General features: G+C 38.1%; 1 protein-coding gene across 1 annotated transcript in view; it reads right to left on the reverse strand.

The window, feature by feature from the left end:
• The window catches only part of PKHD1 (PKHD1 ciliary IPT domain containing fibrocystin/polyductin), a 557,030-nt gene that overhangs the window by 10,558 nt on the left and 523,580 nt on the right, over window positions 1-22,892 (reverse strand). The window contains exon 63 of the mRNA XM_063441645.1: window positions 11,197-11,355. Coding sequence (XP_063297715.1) covers window positions 11,197-11,355 — 159 coding nt within the window. The remainder of the gene's footprint in view (window positions 1-11,196; window positions 11,356-22,892) is intronic.

Below are 22,892 nucleotides of genomic sequence, written 5' to 3' on the forward strand. Positions count from 1 at the left end.
AATGCACCATCTATTTCATATTCTGTTTCTGTGGAATGTTTGGGAATCATTGCACTTTTCTCTCATTCAAAAATTAAAAATTATTATTATGTATATACATTTTTTCATTTTATTCTCATTTCTAATTTAACTTAATTTTCATTTTTATTTTTACATTTTCTATATATTCTATATTTTTTTATTTTTATTTTTATTTTTATTTTTATTTTTATTTTTATTTTTATTATTATTCTTATTTTCATTTTTATTTTTATTTTTACTTTTAATCTTATTTTTATTTTTATTCATTTTCATTTTTATTTTTATTTTTATTTTTTTTTTTATTTTTATATTTATTTTTATCTTTATTTTTATCTTTATTTTTATTTTATTTTATTTTCACATTTAATTTTATTTTTATGCATTTTCATTTTCATTTTATTTTTGTAATTTTATTTTTATTTTATTTTATTTTATTTTTATTTTTATCTTTTTATTTTTATTTTTATTTGCATTTTTATTTTTATTTTTATTCATACAACCTAACATTTTTTCTAATATATTCCCCTTTTTTGATTTAGAGATAATATATCTCTTTTCTATAAGAAGAATGAGACAAAGGTGCAATGAAAATGGGTTTCACCAACTACAGTATCATCTGTACATCATATGTATAATGCATATTACACTGTCATTGTATGAGATGTCTAGTTAAAGATTCCTTTATATAGTCTTAGGTATACAAAAATATATATTTCTGGGTATGAGTTATATAAATTGTACATAGATGTAAAACAAGGAAAAACATATATCTTTATATAGATTTGCTCTTCAATTGTGAAAATGGGTTACATACTAAGAGATTTACAAACTCAGATTGTAATGTAAATATATGTTTTCTTCGTTTTTTTATTTTACATCTGCCTTGTAAAGATAGTGCCTTCCAGAGAACTCTCTTAACTGTTTCCCTTTCCCCCTCCCCGTTTTGTCCACCCACTTGTATATACTTTGAGTCAGTGTAATAGAACGAGTGACCAACGATCACGACCCACTTCCGGGTCTGTGAAACGCAAAGTGGAACGCACGCAACGCACGCGATGACGTCATCCGGTCCCGTGAAACGCAAGTGGAACGCACGCAACGTACGTGATGACGTCATCCGGCCCCATGCCGCGAAAAAGAAAATCGAACACCAGCTGAAAGAACTTCAACACTGAATGGGGATGTATAAAAGGACTGTGGGAGGGATATATTTTATTGCTGCTATTGTATTTTATTGCACTTTATTGACACCAAGTCCCTGAGGAAGTCCAAGCTAAGGACGAAACGCGTAGGACGCTTTATGGTGACATGCTGTTTGTTTTAAACTTGAATGTAAGTTATTAAATACTTTTTTATTCATACTCTGGAAGTGCACTACATTTTTTGTATATATTTTCCCTCTCTTGAGATATATACATCTATGGATTGATGAAACTGTGAGGAGGGACAACATTCTGGACACTGAAGGAAAAATATATCACTCAAGGCTGTTTTATCTCCACAAATTTGTGAGTGACCAATTATGAATACATAACAGTGCCAGTCTCCACACAGTTATACGCTATGCTGTTTTGTTTTATTTATATTTAGCAGATTGTCCCCTATCCTATTTGCATATACCTATTGAAGACAAGAGGAAGTCTTCGGGGATCTACCTGGATACTCCACCTATGATATAGGGGAAGTCCTGGTTTGCTTTCATTTATATTTTCTTTTCACTGGGTTGTGTTCACACATCTTGTTGTTTGAGTCTGAGAGTGTGATAGAATTGTAGCCCACCAAAACATGAAGAGGCAGGAGTAGCGCTATCAGAGGGAACAGCCAGGTCTCTGTAAGTGCCATTAGTGTGAGTGAGTTTGAGATGAAAAAGTTGTGTATGACTGTTGATTTTAAATTACTGCAGATGGAGCGGGCATTCCAAAGTGCACACTGAATGTTGGAAAGTGAGGGTAAAGGGCAGGGTATTGTGATGAGGTTTGTGGGGTTTCTGGTTTTCTTAGTGTGTGTAGAGAAGGTGAAGGGCGCTGGATTGATAGAGACATCACCAGCTGCTAGAAGCAGGAGGAGAGAAAGTGAAAGTGGAGGTGTGAATGGGTTTTGTATGCATGGCATCTAAGATGAGATTGATTGTGGGTAGGAGTAAGAGAGTAGAAAAATGAGTGCAGTGCATAAGATGAGAGAAGGGTGGAGTGAAGCAGAGAGGGGCATATGTAAATGTGGATCAGGGATAAGTGAAGTGGGTGTAAGGAGAGATTTTTATACTGAAGGAGAAGGAGGAAATAAAGAGGAGGAGAAGACAGATCATTGCTAAACTGGGAAAAAGTAAATTGGAAATAATTTTAATATCTAGAGCACGTGAAGGTATGGTAAATATTAAGGTTTATGGGTTACGAAAGTGCAGGAGTGTACTAATAAGAGGCAGTGTGTACACCTGATATTTTTACTTATCTAAAATTTGGGTGTGACAGACGATCTATAAATGTAATAATGAGCATGGGGTGAGGTGGTGAGGGGAGGGCGGGCATCAGACTTTCTTGCAGCAGTATTGGGGTTTGCCAAATCTGAAGTCAGGCTGTTGAATAATACACATATGTTAGGGTCAGATAGGCTTGCAATAAAGCTGAGGGAGGGGGATTTGTATCTAGGCACAGAGATGAAGGGACAATTTTTCAAATAAAAACAAACATATCAATAAAAGAAGGGAGGGGTCAGAGGTCAGTCAAAAATCAAAAGGGAAATAGAGGAATGCATATAGGTAAATAAAACAATTGCATACAGGGCTAGCAAAACTACAAAACATACAATGCACACACATGGTATGCACTGCAAGCAAAAACCTCCATTAACATGTGTTTTTTTTTACTTCTGTGAGAATTCAAAGTGAATTTCAAATTATATAGCTGACTTTGACTTTTTCCAATTATTGCTATTTTTACTGTAAATTTGAAATTAGTGTCTAACCCCCCCCCTTCACTGCCCCTTCACAGCTCCTATCTCTCCAACCCCTTTAACAAAAACCTCTTTAACCCTATACCCCTGCTCTTAATACAACTCCTATTAACCCCAGGCACCCTCTAGAGCCTCTATACCCCCTGCACCAAATACAGCCCGTACACACAGGGACCCCTTATAATCCTTAAACCCGCTACAGCCCCTACCCTCCTGCACCCAATACAGCCCCTACCCCACCACACCCACTTAAGCCCGTACTCCTCCTGCAGCCACCCCAACATCCTCTACCCCCCTACACGCACTACAGCCCCCGCACCCATTACAGCACCTTCCCCTCCTGCAACTACTACAGCCCCTCACCCTTCTGCACCCACTAAAGTCCCTAGTCCCAGGCACCCTGTAGATCCCCTACATCCCATGCACCAATTACAGCCCCTTTCCCTAGGAACCCTCTAGAGCCCCTATATCCCCTGCACCCACTAAAGCCCCTACCCACAGGGATCCCCTATAACCCTGAACCAACTACAGCCCCTACCCACAGGGCCCCCTATAACCCCTGAACCCTCTATAGCCCCTACCCCCCTGCACCCATTACAGCCCCTGCAATCACTACAACCCCTATTACCTCCTGCAACAACTACATCCCCTACCTCCATACCCCCAGTACTTGAATTAAAAAAAATAAAAACACAAGCAATTAAAGAGACACTATAGTCACAAGAACAACTACAGCTTAATGAGTTGTTCTGGTGTCTACTGCCTGTCCCTGCAGGCTTTTTAATGTGAACACTGCGCAGGAACACATCTAGTGGGAGTCACTCAGATGGCCTCTAGATGTGCTTCCCTGGTCAGTGCTGCCCATTGTGAATGCTCCTCATAGAGATGATTCAATGCATCTCTATGAGGAGATGGTAATTGGCGCAGGATGGTGTTTTGCCATGCATGTGCAATAGCCTTCTAGTGCTTTCCTATAGAAAAGCATTGGATTGGCTGAGATCATCTAATTTTATGATCTCAGCCAAGGAAGCGGAGTGGGGGGCGGGGTCAGCCATGAGGAGACCCAGGCGGTGGTTGAAAAAAAAAAGGTAAGTATATTACATTTTCAACAGGGCGGGTGAGGGGGACCAGGGGCCTAACCGGCTATTTTAAACCTATAGTGTCAGGAATACACATTTGTATTCCTGACACTATAGTGTTCCTTTAAGGTGGCTGGTAGTTTTTAACACCTGGTTTGTAATTCAAGACGCAAAATTTGGAGGCCTGCATACCTCATACAAACACATTGCCACAATTCACACACACCCTTATACATACTGCCATGCTAAACAAACACACATAAATACTACCCTATTTAAATAATAAAAAATAAAAGCTCTAAATCCACATATCCTGACACTACACACAGACATACTTACACCAGGGCTCACAGTGAAGATAAACACAGAAACATGCATTCTCTCTACATACACATACAATCAAATACATGGTACATCTACACCAGCATATATATCGGTCTGCAGGGGTCCCAGGTCCTAATTTTGCCGGGGACCCAGGCCACTGTCAGTCCGTCCCTGCAACTTTTTTCTCAACTAGAATGGAGTAAAAAAAAAAAAAAAAAAAATCATATAGTAGAACGATACTCAGTATTGTGATGTTGTAGCAAGATTTTTTTTTTTTTTCTGAATGAACAGAGCACCTGTTGAACTTACTTATAAATGACAAATTGTGCAGCCTAATAAAAATATTCCTTTTTGGTGGCTGCTTGCCAATACGAACCATACCTGTCAACATCCCCAGACAAAATGAAAGTTCACTATACAGAGGTACCAAGGGACCACGTCAGCCTCCCACTGTGAGTTTATAGACAGAACTAAGTCAGTACACATTATGTGTCAGAGCCAACATCAGACAGAATCAGTTTCTTTGATCACAAGACCTCCACAGGAAGCTTAGATCTCAGACAAATTAGATAAAAATGAATTTATAGCAGATATGTATCCTCAGGCTCACGCGGCTGAATTCTGTCTTAGGAGTGGCATGGTGAGTTTCAAAACATAGAAATTGTAGCATTTCCTTTCTTTGTGCTTTTAAAAATAAATACATTCTAATAAAAAAAAAGATGAAACTCCACTCTTGCCCCTTCTTGCCTTTTAATTAGTTGGCACACATTATATAAATAGATCGCTTTGGCAGTAAGATCGTTTAGCTGGTTAATGCTTCACTTGTAGTACCTACTCATACCTTAGGGTCCCAAGTTAACTTCCTGGCAGTGCCAACTGACCTTTTGTCTCTACAGCTATTTAATTCAGTTGTCTATACCACAGGGCATCCATAAAAATATTCAAATATATATATTTTTTTTAAATTATTTTATTTTTTGGTTTATTTAGTCTCATTGATCAAACAGAATTACCACTGGTTTGAAGTTCAAACTTCCCCCGTTGCTACGCATCATTCATGACCTCCTGATTTCGGATTCCTCAAAGCCCTCTATTCCAGAATCCCGTGGATGCAGAGAACTGACAACCAGCTATTACTCAATCTCAATTGACCTAATACCATGTTTTCTTTTTTTCCTACACTGATTGAGAACGTCTGTGAGACTAAATGAAATTCTAAATGAAATTCTATTGAAGTTCTCAATAAAAAAAGTGGTTACTACAGACACAACCAACAATGTCCTCTTCTATCGTACATAGTGCGCTACTATTAATTTTTTTAGTTCTCTTGTCTAGAGATGGTGCTTTCTAGTCCCTATATTGTTATCCCAACCTAAAACACTGTTTTTAGATGGAGTAACCCTTTCTGGCACAATTCCACTCTTTCTAAATTAAACAATACATTTACCTGTGATCCCGTGCCGAGGCCAAGTCATCTCTGCAGTATGATCCACCTTACACTTAGACTTGGGTAACATGGAGGGGGACATGTGCTGACTTTGATCTCTCATTGTGTGCAATATGTGTTGAGTGATGTCTTTTATGTCCAGAACTGACATTAGCAGCTTGGAACTCTTGTTTACGGCTGCTAATACACCTTTGGAGGTAGAGGCACATTTAATAACTCTGCATTTGCAGCATTTCCTACTGAAACACGGCACATACAGCCAATTTATTACATACACTGGTCAACACAGATAATATATACTATTTTATATTATGTATATTTTAATACACCAGAGGAAGACTCCAAAGACCTCTATTCTGATCATCCCATTGAGTGATATCCTATGCATATTGGATATATAATATTGAAATTGGGTCTACATATGGACTGATGGATAAGGGTGTTAAAACTAAATAGTGTTCCATATGCTGTATCACTTAATAGCCCATGCTTGAACCAATAAGCACATACAGACTCCAAGCACCATAACCACTTTAAAACACTAAAATGGTGCTGTAACAGTATTAATATAATGATTTACGCCATTAATCAAGCCAGAAAGAGGTTGCTGTATGTTTGCTCCTCTATAATTCATATAGGGGCTGTCACCCCCATGCAGAAAGCCGCTGACACCACAGGGTGGATAGTTGCGTAGGCCCTTAGCCGCGAGCTGCAGACATGTCCGTGGAAAAGCTAAAAATGAATAGGGAGTCACACATAGCTGTCAGAATTGTTGAACCTTGAGACATATCAACCTATAGTCTTTCATCGGATGCAGAAGAGGTGTTGTGGTTCACTCCTCTATAATTTATCCAAAGGGTGGAGAGTTATTAAACATGTTTAAGTTGGCTAGAAATGTGTTTTGTGTACTCCTGAATTGCAAAGAAGATGCAGAAAGCAGCTATTGGCGGACTGTTTATTTTAAGAGCCGAGTAGAAAATTAAGAAAGTTATCTTGTTGCACAAATTGTTTATAGAATGAAAAAGTTGAAGGAATTTATTTTTATGTATATATATATATATATATATATATATATATATATACATAAAAATAAATTCCTTCAACTTTTTCATATATATGCTAAGTAAAAATTTTTGCAGTATACGCTATAAGTGACTAGGAAAAGTAATCTTGATCTGTTTTCTTACCTTTTCAGATATAGCATAAACCAGAGGTGAACATTGGAACACAGATAGAATACCAGATGGAGACCAGTGTTGAAATGTTGACCTTTGATTAGCTATTGAATGTGTTTTATTTTATTGTGTCTATATAACATGTCTATGCTATGATTTTGTGCATACTATTCCCTTATAAGTTAATGACAATTTCTGAGTACTTTGATTACTAAGGTGACTTATCCAACGTTATTTATTAGGCGGACGGGTAAGGTGTTTACCAATTTGTTTGGGCCTTTAAGCGATTGTTTTGATATTTTTTTGTGGTGGGGATAGATTAAACGTATTTATAGTTAAGAGAGATAAGAGAAAGTAGGCATTTAGGGTTATCTATACATGTTTAAATAGTAAGGTTGGTGAATTGGAATTGATTTTGTTTTTGGTCAGTGTTTAGGTTAAATTGAATTAATACAGCTGTCATAATGAGTGTTTAGGTTAGATTGGTTAAATACAACAGTGATTTTGTGTTTATCTGTGAATCACGAGTGCGCTGGATGTGAAGAGAGAATTCTCAGGAGGTGTGTAGGTACTTACTTAATGCCATAGGGTAAAATATAGTTAAGACACCACAATCAAATAGTACTTGTGATAATTGGCACAAAGTCATCTGACATTGTGTTTGTCATTGCCTGTGTTTTCATTCAAGAACTTTCCATCAAGGATGGAAGGGCTTCGTCACATCAGAATTACAGTAGCAGGAAATAATATGTGATTAAACAGAATGTGCCGAAAAAAACTTTTCACATACAAATGTGCCTCCTGTAAAGAGGTAAGAGGTAAAAAAATATGATAAAAATGCCAGGAGGTATGAAAAATAGGGTATTATATCTAAAGATGATGGCACAATATATTATTGTGATAACCAAAATCCTTTATTAAATAAAATACAAAGTAACATCAATTTCACCAATATAGGCTTTTTTTAAATGGAATAATAACATACAGGTTTTCATTTCATACTATTTGCACTTTTATAATGCATGTTATTACTTCCATTGTTTGTTTTGTTCCTGTTATGTACATAATCTGGGAGCCTAAGGTCATTCAAGTGAACTGTACCACCAGGAACATACGTTGAGACTAGGGGAGAGTGTAGGTGAACGTTGTTACATACATTGCTGTGTTTAATTTTTGTTCAACATATATTGTATTATATACTGTTTTATACTATTTACATGTTCAGCCTGTAGAGTAATATTTTGCACCCATTGGGTATATCAGTTTATGGGGAGGGTCTACATATATAATGATGGATGAGGGTGTTAAAAAATAAAGACTGTTCCAGATAGCTGTATAAGGTATGTGCCCATGCTTGTTGTAGTGCTCCTTTTTTGATCCCTGGCAGATAAAAAGACATAGGTTCCCCAGATCGCCATGGCATAATGGTTGGCATCAGGCTTTATGCATTCATATTGACCGCAGTACTCCTGTGGCCCTTATGCCATCATTAAGAGAACATGGAATCAAGAAATGTACAAATATACAGTATCTCACAAAAGTGAGTACACCCCTCACATATTGGTAAATATTTTATTATATCTTTTCATGTGACAACACTGAAGAAATTGCACTCTGCTACAATGTAAAGTAGTACGTGCGCAGCCTGTATAACAGTGTAAATTTGCTGTCTCTTCAAAATAACTCAATTCACTACCATTAATGTCTAAGCCATTGGCAACAAAAGTGAGTACACCCATAAATGGAATGTCCTAATTGGGCCTAATTAGCAATTTTCCCTCCCTGGTGTCATGTGACTCATTAGTGTTGACAGGTCTCAGGTGTGAATGGGGAGCAGGTGTGTTTAATTTGATGTTATCGCTCTCACACTCTCTCATACTGGTCACTGAAAGTTCAACATGGCACCTCATGGCAAAGAACTCTCTGGGGATCTGAAAAAAAGAATTGCTGCTCTACATGATGGCCTAGGCTATAAGAAGATTGCCAAGACCCGGAAACTGAGCTGCAGTGCGGTGGGCAAGACCATACAGCAGTTTCACAGGACAGATTCCACTCAGAACAGGCCAAAGAAGTTGAGTGCACGTGCTCAACGTCATATCCAGAGGTTATCTTTGGGAAATAGATGTTTGAGTCCTGCCAGCATTGCTGCAGAGGTTGAATGGGTGGGGAGGGTTAGTCTGTCAGTGCTCAGACCATATGCCGCACACTGCATCAAATTGGTCTGCATGGCTGTGGTCCCAGAAGGAAGCCTCTTCTAAAGATGATGCACAAAAAAGCCAGCAAACAGTTTGCTGAAGACAAGCAGACTAAGGACATGGATTACTGGAACCATGTCCTGTGGTCTGATGAGACCAAGATAAACTTATTTGGTTCAGAAGGTGTCAAGTGTGTGTGGCAGCAACTAGGTGAGGAGTACACAGTCAAGCATGGTGGTGGGAGTGTCATGGTCTGGGCCTGCATGAGTGCTGCCGGCACTGGGGAGCTAGAGTCCATTGAGGGAACCATGAATACTAACATGTACTGTGACATACTGAAGCATAGACTGATCCACTCCCTTTGGAGACTGGGTCGCAGGGTAGTATTCCAACATGATAACGGCCCCAAACACACCTCCAAGACTACCATTGCCTTGCTAAAGAAGCTGAAGGTAAATGTGATGGACTGGCCAAGCAGGTCTCCAGACCTAAACCCTATTGAGCATCTGTGGGGCATTCTCAAATAGAAGGTGGGGGAGCACCAGTTCTCTAACATCCACCAGCTCCGTGATGTCATCATGGTGGAGTGGAAGAGGACTCCAGTGGAAACCTGTGTAGCTGTGGTGAACTCCATGTCCATGAGGGTTACGGCAGTGCTGGAAAATTATGGTGGCCACACAAAATATTTACACTTTGCGCCCAATTTGGTCATTTCCACTAAGGGGTGTACTCACTTTTGTTGCCAACGGTTTAGACATTAATGGCTGTGTGTTGAGTGATTTTGAGGGGACAGCAAATTTACACAGTTATACAGGCTGTACACTTACTACTTTACATTGTAGTAGAGTTTCATTTCTTCAGTGTTGTCACACGAAAAGATAGAATACAATATTTACAAAAATGTGAGGGGTGTCTTCACTTTTGTGATATACTGTATATACATATAAGAAAAAAAGTGGGCAACCGAGACTACACAACCAAGTTAGGTCCCCAAGCAGTCAATTTTTTGTATGTAAAAGTAGAACTCTCTCTGTCTCTCATTGACTAGTGAACACACTGGGCACATGTTACAGTCAAGTGAAAGAAGCCGCAGCACCTTTCATCTTTTTTTTTTTTTTGGGGGGGGGGGGTGGAGAGGTTTGTATAAAAGTAAGAGACCATATCCAACTATTTTATTCAAATGCTGCATGTTTTTTTTTGTTTTTTTTTTACTCGGGCATAGATCAAAGGCACAGGTAGCACTGACTGTAAAACAAATGATACTTACCTTAGTGTTCCATTTTATCAACAATGGGCTTTTGAATCAATGATACCCAAGAAAACTTTTTTTTGTAAGTTCTGTCTGTTTTCACATTAAAAGAAGCACTGATATTCTGTGAATACAGTTTTTCAAAAAAGATTGACAAAACAGCAGAATAGACCAGGGATAGGCAACCTTCGGCACTCCAGATGTTGTGGACTACATCTCCCATAATGCTCTTACACCCATAATGCTGACAAAGCATCATGGGAGGTGTAGTCCAAAACATATGGAGTGCCGAAGGTTGCCTATGCCTGGAAGAGACAATAGAAAAATCCGAAACTTGCCCCTATCTTGCAATCTCATGCCCCATGTGAGTCATGAGGGCTGTGTCTTCACCGAACCTTCTGTATATGTATGGGTTCTAATCATAAGTCATGAGTTGTGTAGCAGACAATTAACATGCAAATGTGTATGATCCTAAAACGTTATCCAGCAAAATTTTCCAGCAGGACTGCGCTGGGGATTTTTTGTTCTTTTTACTAAATTTTGCAAAACATTCCAGCTCATGACAATTTACTTTTTAATGAACAAATTTATCCTTTTTTTGTATGACTTCTATTAATTTAGAGTAATTGCATACAGAGCCCATTACAAACTAGGCATATACTTGCAAGTGCAACTTGATACAAACCATCTTTACAGTGTCTGGAAGAATAGAAACTAAGAATAATAAACTATAGCATTATAAAAAAAAGACACTTACTATAAACTTTCTTGCGTTTGAAGAAGCAACAAAAGAGTAAGAACAAAGCAGTCGCTGAGGCAGCAGAACTTAGCACAACTAACATGAAGATGTTTTCTTTGTCTCTTGCAGGTACCAGTAAAACTTTAAATTCTTCAGATTGTGCTGTGAACATGACCCCTGTTATCAAAAGAAAAAGAAGGGATGGTTGTCATTTCTTTTAGATATTCTCTTTTAATTCTTTAGCGTTTAGGAAGGAAAATGGGAAGTAAATAGGCACTGCAGAAGTAAAAGCCAATGCTGCAGTTTTGGGCTTTACTTTTTTGCATTTTATATGTGGTATCACAGTGCATACATATTATTATGTTTTGTGTGTAAATCACCTTCAGGCAAGAGAGAAAAATGTAATTCCTGAACTGCCAAAAACTTGTATACATGTCAATGACATGTTTTACTTCACAAACCATACCTCAATAAATGCAACTTACCTTCTGCTCTAGCACTGGTCTAGAAATTCCTAGTACCCTTCCATTTCTTTATTCACTATCCATATTAGAAAAAAATAAAGGGACACTATAGTCACCAAAGCAACTATAACTTATGAAGCCCGTTTTTGTGTATAGATCATGTCTCTGAAATCTCTGCCACCTAGGAGTTAAATCACTTTTATTTCTGTTTAAGCAGTTCTAGCCACATCTCTCCTGGTGCTTCCCCTTCTTTTTGTTCTCCTTACAGGAATTCTGGCTTCCGGATTCGGTGGTTTCAAGATGGCAGATGGCTTCGATATTCATACAAAAATGTGCTCAAACATTTAAGCTTACCCCTGCTCTTGGGGTATTTATTCTACCTTTTTTGCTTAGGTTTGGACTTTCTATTCCTCTCAGGATAGCTAATCTGGCTTCTGAACTCCTTTCTGTTCGGTCAGCAAATCCAAGATGGCCAACCAGCTTTTTCCATGTCTAAACACGGATGTGTATGCGTTCTTAAGGCGCCAGTATCATATAAATGGCACTTAAGGTAGAACTGTATTGAAGGTGGTCCAATTAAATTGTTAAAACCGCTGGTTTTTGCTACTTTTGCTATTTTTCTTACTGGAAAGTGCTGGGAATTATTTATTCTGTTGCTGCAAGGTATTTATATATATTTTTTATTCTTTTTATCCTGTTAACATATAAAATTATTTAAAGTTATATTATGTTATTGTAGTTACTCTAGTAATTTTAGTACATATTGTAGTTACATAGTTTAACACAGTTTTATTCTAGCTCTTTCATTATGGCATCCTATTCTTCCGCCTCAAAAAGCAGGATTAGAAGTATAAGGTGAGCTTTCCTCATTATACTAAAAGAGTGCCAATTGGCTAAACCTAATTATGGTGGCCCATAATACATTTTTGTATAATCATACGACTCCACAGAGAGAATCATTCTTCAGGAATTACGTTCCTGTTTTCCTGGGTCCCAGACAGATACGGAAATGGAAAATGATCCTGGACCTAAACAATCAGAAAGCCTACAAACCATCCTTCCACAGCTTCATGTTTCATGCCTATTAACCAAATACCTATTGCAGAAAAACACAAAAATTATCTGAGATTACTGTTATTCAATAATAACTATCAGTTTCAAGGCATGCCATTCAGTTTGAGATCTGCCCCAAGACATTATTGAAGATTCTTATCAATATCATAGCTCTACCAAGAGAAAAAAAGAGTAAGGATAAACAAATAAAACAATAAAGAGTTATGTAATAACACACAATACAGGAATTCTGTTGGATTATACATTTTAACGAGAGCCAACAAAATCCACCCAAAGATATAGACTACTAAGGAGCCAGGAACAACACAAGTACAAACTGGATATCATGAACAGAAGACAGGACAAGATCAAGGAGCAAAGTAGAAACAGTGAACGCTTGTTGGGAAATATTGGCCTCGGATTACATGCCTCTCCTAGGAACTTTATCATCAACCATTGGTCTAATAAAATGGGCACACTGGAATCTCGGACCAGCACAAAAAACTTCTTAACACAATTCAATCAGAAGGAACAAGACTGGAAGCAGACAATCGGGATAACATTATAAGTAAAACTGAATCTTCAATGGTGGTTGAAAGAACAGAACATCAGGAGAGGATTATAATTGAAAGATCTGGAACGGGAGATATTGATGACAGGTGCAAATGGAAAAGGATGAAGTGCGCAATAACAAATGTCCAATGGACATTGGAAACAACCACTTCATAAGCAGTGTAATGAGAATCAGACCTCCAATAAATACATGTTGTCCCTGCCTGAGATCTGCCTACGGTCCTTCATAGTATTGCTAGTCCTCCTATTGAACCATTGTGTCGTCTGCTATTTGGAAATGTAACATTAAAATATACTTTGCTTATTGCAATTATATTGGCTTGTAGAGTCTCGGAATTACAGGCACTATCAACAGATCCTCCTTTTACTCAATTCCTGGGAGACAAAGCAGTCCCACTAATAAATATTTTTTATTGCAGTAGCCGATTTGTTATCTTTATTTTCCACTTGGTTAACTTGAGAAGTTGCATGAGTGATGTTGACATGGATTAGTCAGGAAAACAGAACATTTAGAAAAATACTTACTGTAATTTTCTTTTTCTGGATAATATCCATGCCAGCATCAGAGACCAATCCCTTTCTGTATAACCTGACTGCTTTTTATATGGAGAAGTTTCCTTAATATACATTATTTTAAATTAATTATTCCTTTCCTATTAACTGAGAGGGAGAAGCTTAACCCATGAGTGATGCTGAAATGGATATAAGCCAGGTAAAGAGAATTATGTGTGTGTGTGTGTGTGTGTATGTGTGATTGTAATTGTGTGTGTGTGTGTGTGTGTGACTGCCTCTGTCTGTGTGCCTATATGTGACTGTGACTGTGACTGTGTGTGTGTGTGTGTGTGTGTGACTGTCTGGCTCTGAGTGTGTGGCTGGGTGCCTATGTGTGATAGTAACTGTGTGTGTGTGACTGTCTGCCTCTGTGTGTGTGACTGTGTGCCTATGTATGACTGTAAATGTGTGTGTGAATGTAACTGTGTGTGTGTGTGTGTCTGTGTGTGTGACTGTATGCCTCTGTGAGTGTGACTGTGTGCCTCTGTGTCACTATAACTGTTTGCGCTTCACACTCTGCCTGTGTCTGACTGTAAGCCTGCATGTGTGACCAAGGCCGTCCCTAGCTCTATCTATCCCAAAGTGCCCACATGGACGTCCCCAGTGCTTTCTACTGTTTTGGAGGAAGCAGTTTATGTACCCCCGACAAGCTCGCGAGGGAGCACATCAGAGGCAGCATCTACTGATGCCGGGAAACAGAATATGATGTCATATTCTTGCTCCCTGCATCGGTAGACACAGGGCCGGCGCGTCCATAAGGCGGCACAGGCGGCCGCCTTAGGGCGCACCGGCTCTGGGGGCGCAAAATTCCAGTGACCGGCAGGAGGGAAGTGCTCCCTCCTGCCTGGTCACCTCCTGGATCCCCGGAGCTGCTGGGAGGCGTGCGGCTGCAGTTGATTAGGAGGAGGCGGCGAGGGAGCTCTCTGATCTCTCTGACCGGCTCCCTTGCGCGCCTTTTGCTGATGCCGCGGGAGCCGGAATATGACGTCATATTCCGGCTCCCGCGGCATCAGAAAACAGCCTGCGAGGGAGCCGGTCAGAGAGATCAGAGAGCTCCCTCGCCGCCTCCTAACCAACTGCAGCCTCACGCCTCCCAGCAGCCCCACTGGACCACCAATGAAAGACCCACGCCAGCACTCCAGGTAGGGAGGCTGGGTGGGAAATTTACATTTAATTTAGATAATTAATTACTGTGTGTGTATGTGTGTGTCTGTCAGTGTGTGTGTGTTTGAGTATGTGTCTGTGAGTTTGTGTGTGTCTGTCAGTGTGTGTGTGTGTGAGTGAGTGAGTGTGTGTGTCTGTGAGTGAGTGTGTGTGTGTGTGTCTGTCAGTGAGTGTGTGTGTGTGTGTCTGTCAGTGTGTGTGTGTGTGTGTCTGTCAGTGTGTGTGTGTGTGTGTGTCTGTCAGTGTGTGTGTGTGTGTCTGTCAGTGAGTGTGTGTGGGTCTGTCTGTGTGTGTGTGTGTGTGTGTGTGTGTGTGTCTGTCAGTGTGTGTGTGTCTGTCAGTGAGTGTGTGTGTCTGTCAGTGTGTGTGTGTTCGAGTATGTGTCTGTGAGTTTGTGTGTGTGTGTGAGTATGTATTTTTCTGTAAGCCTGTCTGTATGTATGTATCTGTATGACGGTATGCCTCTGTATGTATGTATGTGTCTGTATGTCTTGTACGTATGTTTCTGTATGTCTCTGTATGCATGTATGTAACTGGATGTATGTTTGTCTCTGAATGTCTGTATATATGTCTCTGTATGCATGTATGTAACTGTATGCCTTTATGTCTCTGTATGTACGTATGTGTGTGTCTCTGTATGTCTGTATGTCTTTGTATGTATGTATGTGTCTGTATGATGGTATGCCTCTGTATGTGTCTGTATGACGGTATGCCTCTGTATGTATGTATGTGTCTGCATGCCTGTATGTCTCTGTATGTATGTTTCTTTATGGCTGTATGTCTGTATGTATGTGCCTGAATGTCTTTGTATGTATGTTTCTGTATGCCTGTCTGTATGTATGTGTCTGTATGACGGTATGCCTCTGTATGCATGTATGTCTCTGTATGCATGTATATCTCTGCTTGTATGTCTCTGACTGTATGTGTCTGTATGTCTCTCTATGATTATTTCTGTCTTTGTATGACAGTGTACCTGTATGACTTTGACTGTGTGACTGAAAAATGATGCCTGTGTACCTGTGGCTTGGGAGGAAAGACACACAGGTGAAGATGCATTTTTTTTTTTAATGAGGGTTGGGGGCGCCAAAATGCCTCTTCGCCTGTGTAACTAAAAATCTTAGCACCGGCCCTGGGTAGACATCCCATGAGGGAGCAGAGCAGGAGCATTACAGCTCCCTCGCCGCCTCTGATGTGCTCACAGCCACCCGCCTCACAGCAGCCCCACTGGACCCCAGTGTTTGTGTGCCTGTCAGTGACTGTGTGTGTGTCAGTGAGTGTATCTGTGTCTGTCAGTGAATATATGTCAAATCAGTGAGAGTCACAAAGTAGTTAAATATATTTTTTTCAATGGTTTGTTGGTTTGAACACTCTTAAAGCAGATATGTTTAGGATATAAGATAAGATTTACAGAAAATTGAACAAAGTAACACTGCCTATAAGATATATGATTGGCACATAGGGTTTTGTGAATATAATTAAGGGAAGAACAAGGAAAAAAGAGAAGAGAAAGAAAAAAAGAGAAAAGAGAAGGGGCAAGGAGATTTTTATTTTCTTATTTGTTTTCACGGTGTATGTAATTATAATTAATAAACATGAAGACATGAGAGAGAGAAGAAAAGGAGAAAAAGGGAGAAAATTGTATAAAGCACTGATTATAAGGTTAATACCTTTCTAAAAGGTTTCTATGAGTTTGACACTATTGGTAATGAAGTTCACAGAACCTGCAAAAAGAATTTACACAAATGTACGATGAGAGAAACACTAATTAATTAACATAAGAAGAGATAAACACAACGGAAAGTAAAATAGAGAGGGGGAGGCTGGTAGAAAGGAAAGGAAAAAAATACAGTAAAATTGGGGTAGAGAGATACTAATTATAAGTCACAAAGTAGTTAAATATATTTTTCTCAATGGTTTGTTGGTTTGAACACTCTTAAAGTAGATATGTTTAGGACATAAGATAAGATTTACAGAAAATTGAATAAAGTAACACTGATTCTAAGATATAACCCTATTAGCACATAGGGTTTTGTGAATAGAACTAAGGGAAGAACAAGGAAGAAAGAGAAGAGAAGGGAAAATATATATATATTTTTTTTTTTTGTGTGATTATTAAGTGGCATCACCTCATTCCGGACACACCTACTTAGTGTCTAAAATCAAAGACACAATAAAGACTGATTCTCAAGTGGAGAATTTACAGTCTTTGTGCTACAAGAGGAGGATCTCCTCCCAAGTTTTTAACCCCTTCAGGACGGAGTCAATAGTGCACGTTCTGATCAAAACAAAACGTAAACAAAAACTGGAATTTGCGCTATATGTCTGTTCACCCGTAGTTCCCCTCTTTCAAATTATATGCACCCACACTTATTATATATCATTTTGTTCAGGAGAAACAGGGCTTTAATCTATCATTAACTATTCATATATGGAACATAATTCATTATGAATACAATTTAAACAAATGTGAGAAAATAAGATTTTTTTTTAAATTTGCATTTCCGTCTGACATTTTAACTGTGAATGTCATAATACTGTTTTACTGCAAAAAAAATGCACATATTTGTAATCAGCGATGTCTCACGAGTACAACAGCACCCCCCATTAACAGGTTTTATGTTGTTTTGGAAAGTTACAGGGTCAAATATAGAACATTCCATTTTCAAATTGAAATTTGCCAGATTGGTAATGTTACCTTTGAGACGGTGTGGTAGCCCAGGAATGAGAATTACCCCCATAATGGCATACCATTTGAAAAAGTAGACAAGCCAAGGTATTGAAAGTGGGGTATGTTTAGTCTTTTTTAGTAGCCACTTAGTCACAAACACTGGCCAAAGTTAGCGTTCATATTTGTTTTTGTGTGAAAAAAGCAAAAAACTAATATTTGCCCAGTGTTTGTGACTAAGTGGCTACTAAGAAAGACTGGACATACCCCACTTGCAATACCTTGGGTTGTCTACTTTTGCAAATGGTATGCCATCATGGGGGTAATTCTCATTCCTGGGCTACCATACGCTCTCAAAGGCAACATAACCAATCTGGCAAATTTCAATGTGAAAAAAATGAAATGCAAGCCTTATATGTGACTCTCTAACTTTCCAAAACACCATAAAACCTGTACATGGGGGGTACTGTTATTCTCTGGAGACTTCACTAAACACAAATATTAGTGTTTTAAAACAGTAAAACATATTACAACAATAATATAGACCATAAAAGTGCTTGTAAAAAATGCAAAAAACGTCACTTTTACTTAAAATATCATCGTTGTAATACAATTTACCAGTTTGAAACACGAATATTTGAGTTCAGTGAAGTCTCCCGAGTAAAACAGTACCCCCTATGTACAGGTTTTATGGTGTCTTGGAGAGTTACAGGGTCAAATATAGTGCTTGCGAATTAAATTCGCTGCACTTTCTCCCTGTGTTGCCAGGCATGTCAATCAAATTTTAATTAATCAAATCACATAATTACGTTAAAAGATTATTTAAATATACATGTAGAATTTTAATATATATGCATTTATAGGTATTTAAATTCTACGTGTATACTAATGTAATCTTTTATGTAATTATATGTATTTATCTATATATATATATATTTGCGGTTATTTGTATTTTATATATATATAGATATATATAGAATGTCATTCTAAGTGTATTTTGTTACCGATATATATATATTAATAACAAAATACAGTTAAAATGAAATTACATATGCATATATAATTTATATTAAATTTTGTTTCAATATTTTATTTATTTATTTTATTATTTTATTTATTTATTATTTTAATTATACGTATTTATATATAATATATATGTACATCTATTATATATATAATATATATACATATTATATATATGTAACGTCATTCTAAGTGTATTTTAATATTAATATATATATTTATATTAGTATTAAAATACACTTTGCATGACGTTACATATATATAATATGTATATATATTATATATATATAATATATATACATATTATATATATGTAAAAATATATTTAATTTATTTTTACACTTGTATTTTATTTATTTTTTATACTTCCCACCAGCAGGGGGACTGTCTGATATTTCAAACAGTCCCCCTGCTGGCAGATCCACAGCCATCTATAGGGGGCCATGTGATCGCTCTTTGAGAGCGATTACATGGCCCCCGGGGACCTGATTTGCCATGGGAGGGCTGCCTGGGCTGTGAGGCAGTCCTCCCGAAGCGGATCGCGGCGGAGGTAAGTACATCTTACCTCCTGGGGCTGCAAGCCGTTACGGCGTGCTATGCCGTCATAACGGCTTTAAAGCCCACTTAACCCGTGACGGCATAGCACGCCGTAACGGCGTTAAGGGGTTAAATATATGTTTTTTTGGTATATGTATGTTTTTGCAACAATGAGGGAAGATATTAGAGATTATGGGGTAGAGAAGGATGCAAAGATGATATGGGAAACAACATGATAAAGATGCTCACACTTAATGTCCAAGGTATGAATACGATAGCAAAAAGATCTCTACTATATAAATACTTAGTCGAAAAGCAGATGGATCTAGTATTTTGACAAGAAACCCATTGGAGGCAGACAGACAAACAAAAGTGGGGAGGTAAAAAATTCCCGCTTATCTTACATGCTTCTGATAAAGACAAAAAAAATGTGGAGTAGCTATAGTATTTGGAGAAAAAAATTAAGGTAGAAATTGAAAATTGAAAAACATATGGTCAAGAATACAAAGGTTTATATTTGTAGATCTGAAACTTGGGTTGAGGATTTCCCTGGAGGTCGTCTTGCTTCATTTAAATTGGCCACCAATGTCGTACGAATCGAAATCTATTCTTACTCACCTCTTTTTAGCTGCTAAAATAGTGGTAGCAAGATGGTGGAAAAAAGATCTAGACGTCCCCTGGAAGAAAGTAAAAAATCAACTCAAGTTTCAGATAAAAAACTGAGTTATTGCTGAGTAAACAAAAATTAAGTAAAAATGTATCTGTATGGTCGAAATGCTTGAAATTAGTTAACAGAGAAGATATGTGTTAAGTCAAAAGTTTTTATTAAATTGGAATAATAACAGCTAAATTGCAAATACTTTGGACACTGGTAATTTCAGCTTTGTCTAGATTGCTCCTTCCACCCTACTAGACCTAATTATTTCAAAATCCAACTCTGTTGCAATGTTGTGTATTGTATTGTTGTATTGTCTTGTAAACTTGTTTAAATGAATGTATTGGAAGTTATGTGAATATATTACGTTTGTTTGTATGCCTTTACCTTCTATGTAAGAAATCTATATCAATGGAAGATTTGAATATATTTACTGAAGTGTAAAGTAATATTGGTAGTATTGTTATTTAAAAAGAAAAATGTTTGAATAAAAATTAATGAATCAAAAAAATCAGTGAGAGTCTGTGTCTGTCAGTGACGTCTGTGTGTTTGTCATTGAATGTGTGTGTGACTGTCAGTGTGTATCTGCCAGTAGGTGTGTGTCTGTCAGTGAGTGTGTCAGTGAATGTGTGTGTGTGTGTCTGCTAGTGAGTGTATGTCAGTTAGTGCATGTGTCTCTGAGAGTGTGTTTGTGTCAGTGTGTGTCTGTCAGTGAACATGTGTGTTAGTTAAACAGTTTGTGAGACAATGACTGTCAGTGAGTGTGTATCAGTGAGGGCATGTTGTCTATTAGTCTGCCTATCCACACTGTCATACTCACACACTGCCCCCCACACTGTCCCCTTCCTACATCCTGCCCCCCATACTGTCACCTTCCAACACACTGCACACCCCACACTGTCACCTTCCTACACACTGCCCCCTATATTGTCACCTATACTGTCACCTTTCTACACACTGTCCCTCCCCTTCCAGCCCACAGGTAAGAGGCAGGGAGGGGGTTTAAGCCCAATTTAATTTAAAAGGGTCACCCCCAAGCACTTATTCAACACTACATGAACTACAACACTACACCTTCCAACACACTCCCCCCCCCACACTGTCAACTTCCTACACACTGCCCCCTATACTGTCACCTTCTTACACTGCCCGGTCCCCTTCCAGCCCACAGGTAAGAGGCAGGGAGGGGGTTAAGCCCAATTTAATTTAAAAGGGTCACCCCTCAGCACTTATTCAACACTACATGAACTACACAGACACTACTACATGCACATTCACTACACAGACATTGCATACACTAGACACACTGCATCCACCACACAAACACTAGTTACACTACATCCACTACACACACAATGTATTCAATTCAATACACACACTGCATACAATGCAAATGACATCCACGGTACATGGAAAAAGGAGGGAGAAAATACATGAAATAGAGGGGAACATCGATGGTAGGGGGTGTGGCAAAAAAGTCATGGATTCTTCTATCCGTGGGTTAAATGTGAGCTGAACAGACAGTATGGCTACATCTAAGGTGTGACGCATTACTTACCTGGCTGAGACTGCGGTTTGCAGAGGGATGAAGGGAGAGTGTGTATATACACACACACACATACATACATGTTTTATAACTGCCCCATACTTTTGTCCCTGGCCCACCATGTGCCCCCCCTAAAAATGAATCCTAGAGATGCCACTGATAACCCCCAAGCCAAATATTTTGCCAATATTTATATTTCCTCTCTCTTTTAAATGACTACATGTGAAATAAGCAATTTTTAAGTTTCTTTGGCAGATCCACCTGCGTTATTGACAGATCCACTTGAGCTAATAAAAAATCCAGCTTTTGGCATGTAAAATGTAAGATATTTTACAATAGGGACATTTTTTTATTAATTTTGAGAGTCCATGGCTATGCATCTGACCTCCTTGCTCCAGGTTCGGATTCAGACTGTGGTGCCGGCTTTTTTTTAAACAATTATTTATGGCGCCTGTTGGAGGCTAGCTATTGTGGTTGCATAAAGAAATTCTTTTGTGATTTGTTTTTCGTTGTTGAGGTATTAACAGCCAACGTGTTGAAGCTTCCCTCAGCTGGAAACACGGAATACTGGAGAAATCATCTTACATCTTTCTGAAATATATTTACAATGCATTGTCTTTGAGCATACTATATTACATCTTAGGAACTGAATTTTCGAACCTTAAAAATGATACAAATATAGAAGATTCCATTTTGTTTTTATTTTACTTCTTTTTTTCCTCATCTGATCTAACAAATTAAAGAGAAATAAGCCTCAAGCAGGGTCTGCTTTTGGATCCACAAATATTGATATGACTTAGAGCCATCAGCAACAGACTCCTAACAAAAAAAAGCCCATATAATTATCTAGTAGCTCGAAACAAGAAAGTGAAAAAGCACTTTGTTTTTATCATTTTCTATGAAGCCTTTTTTTTGCTTTTATCATACAAAGTAAAAGAAGTTTACAAAGAACACATAAAATATTTGAAGGGTGAAGTCCACCCAGTGAAAAGTAACCAGATTCAGGGGTCCAACATATTTTTTCAATGGCATATAAGAACTGTGAATTTTACTGTGGCTACTTTAGCAATAGCTGTAATATTAGACTCACACTATTCTTAAAATGGATACTAAAGGCACCAGATTGGCTTTATCTTAATTAACCAGCTCTGGTGTGCAAATCATGCCCCAGCAGGCTCACTGCTCAATTTTCTGAATTTAGGAGTTAAAATCACTTTGTTTATACAGCCTTGGTCACACCTTTCTGCATGTGGCCTGCACAGCTTTAATAAACACTTCCTGTAAAGAGAGATCTAATGTTTAAACTTCCTTTGTTGCACATTTTTTTATTTTATTTAAAATGTGTTATCTCCTTCTCTGTTAACAGCCTTCTGTATCTTTCAGGAGTCTCCTATGTGTGAATAAAGTACAATTTACAGTTCAGGAGATAAAAAATTATAAAGCAAGTTAACAACTGATATAAAAAGAAAATCATGTAGGCAG

This window comes from Pelobates fuscus, chromosome 2 (assembly GCF_036172605.1).
Source record: "Pelobates fuscus isolate aPelFus1 chromosome 2, aPelFus1.pri, whole genome shotgun sequence".
Taxonomy (NCBI): Eukaryota; Metazoa; Chordata; class Amphibia; order Anura; family Pelobatidae; genus Pelobates; species Pelobates fuscus.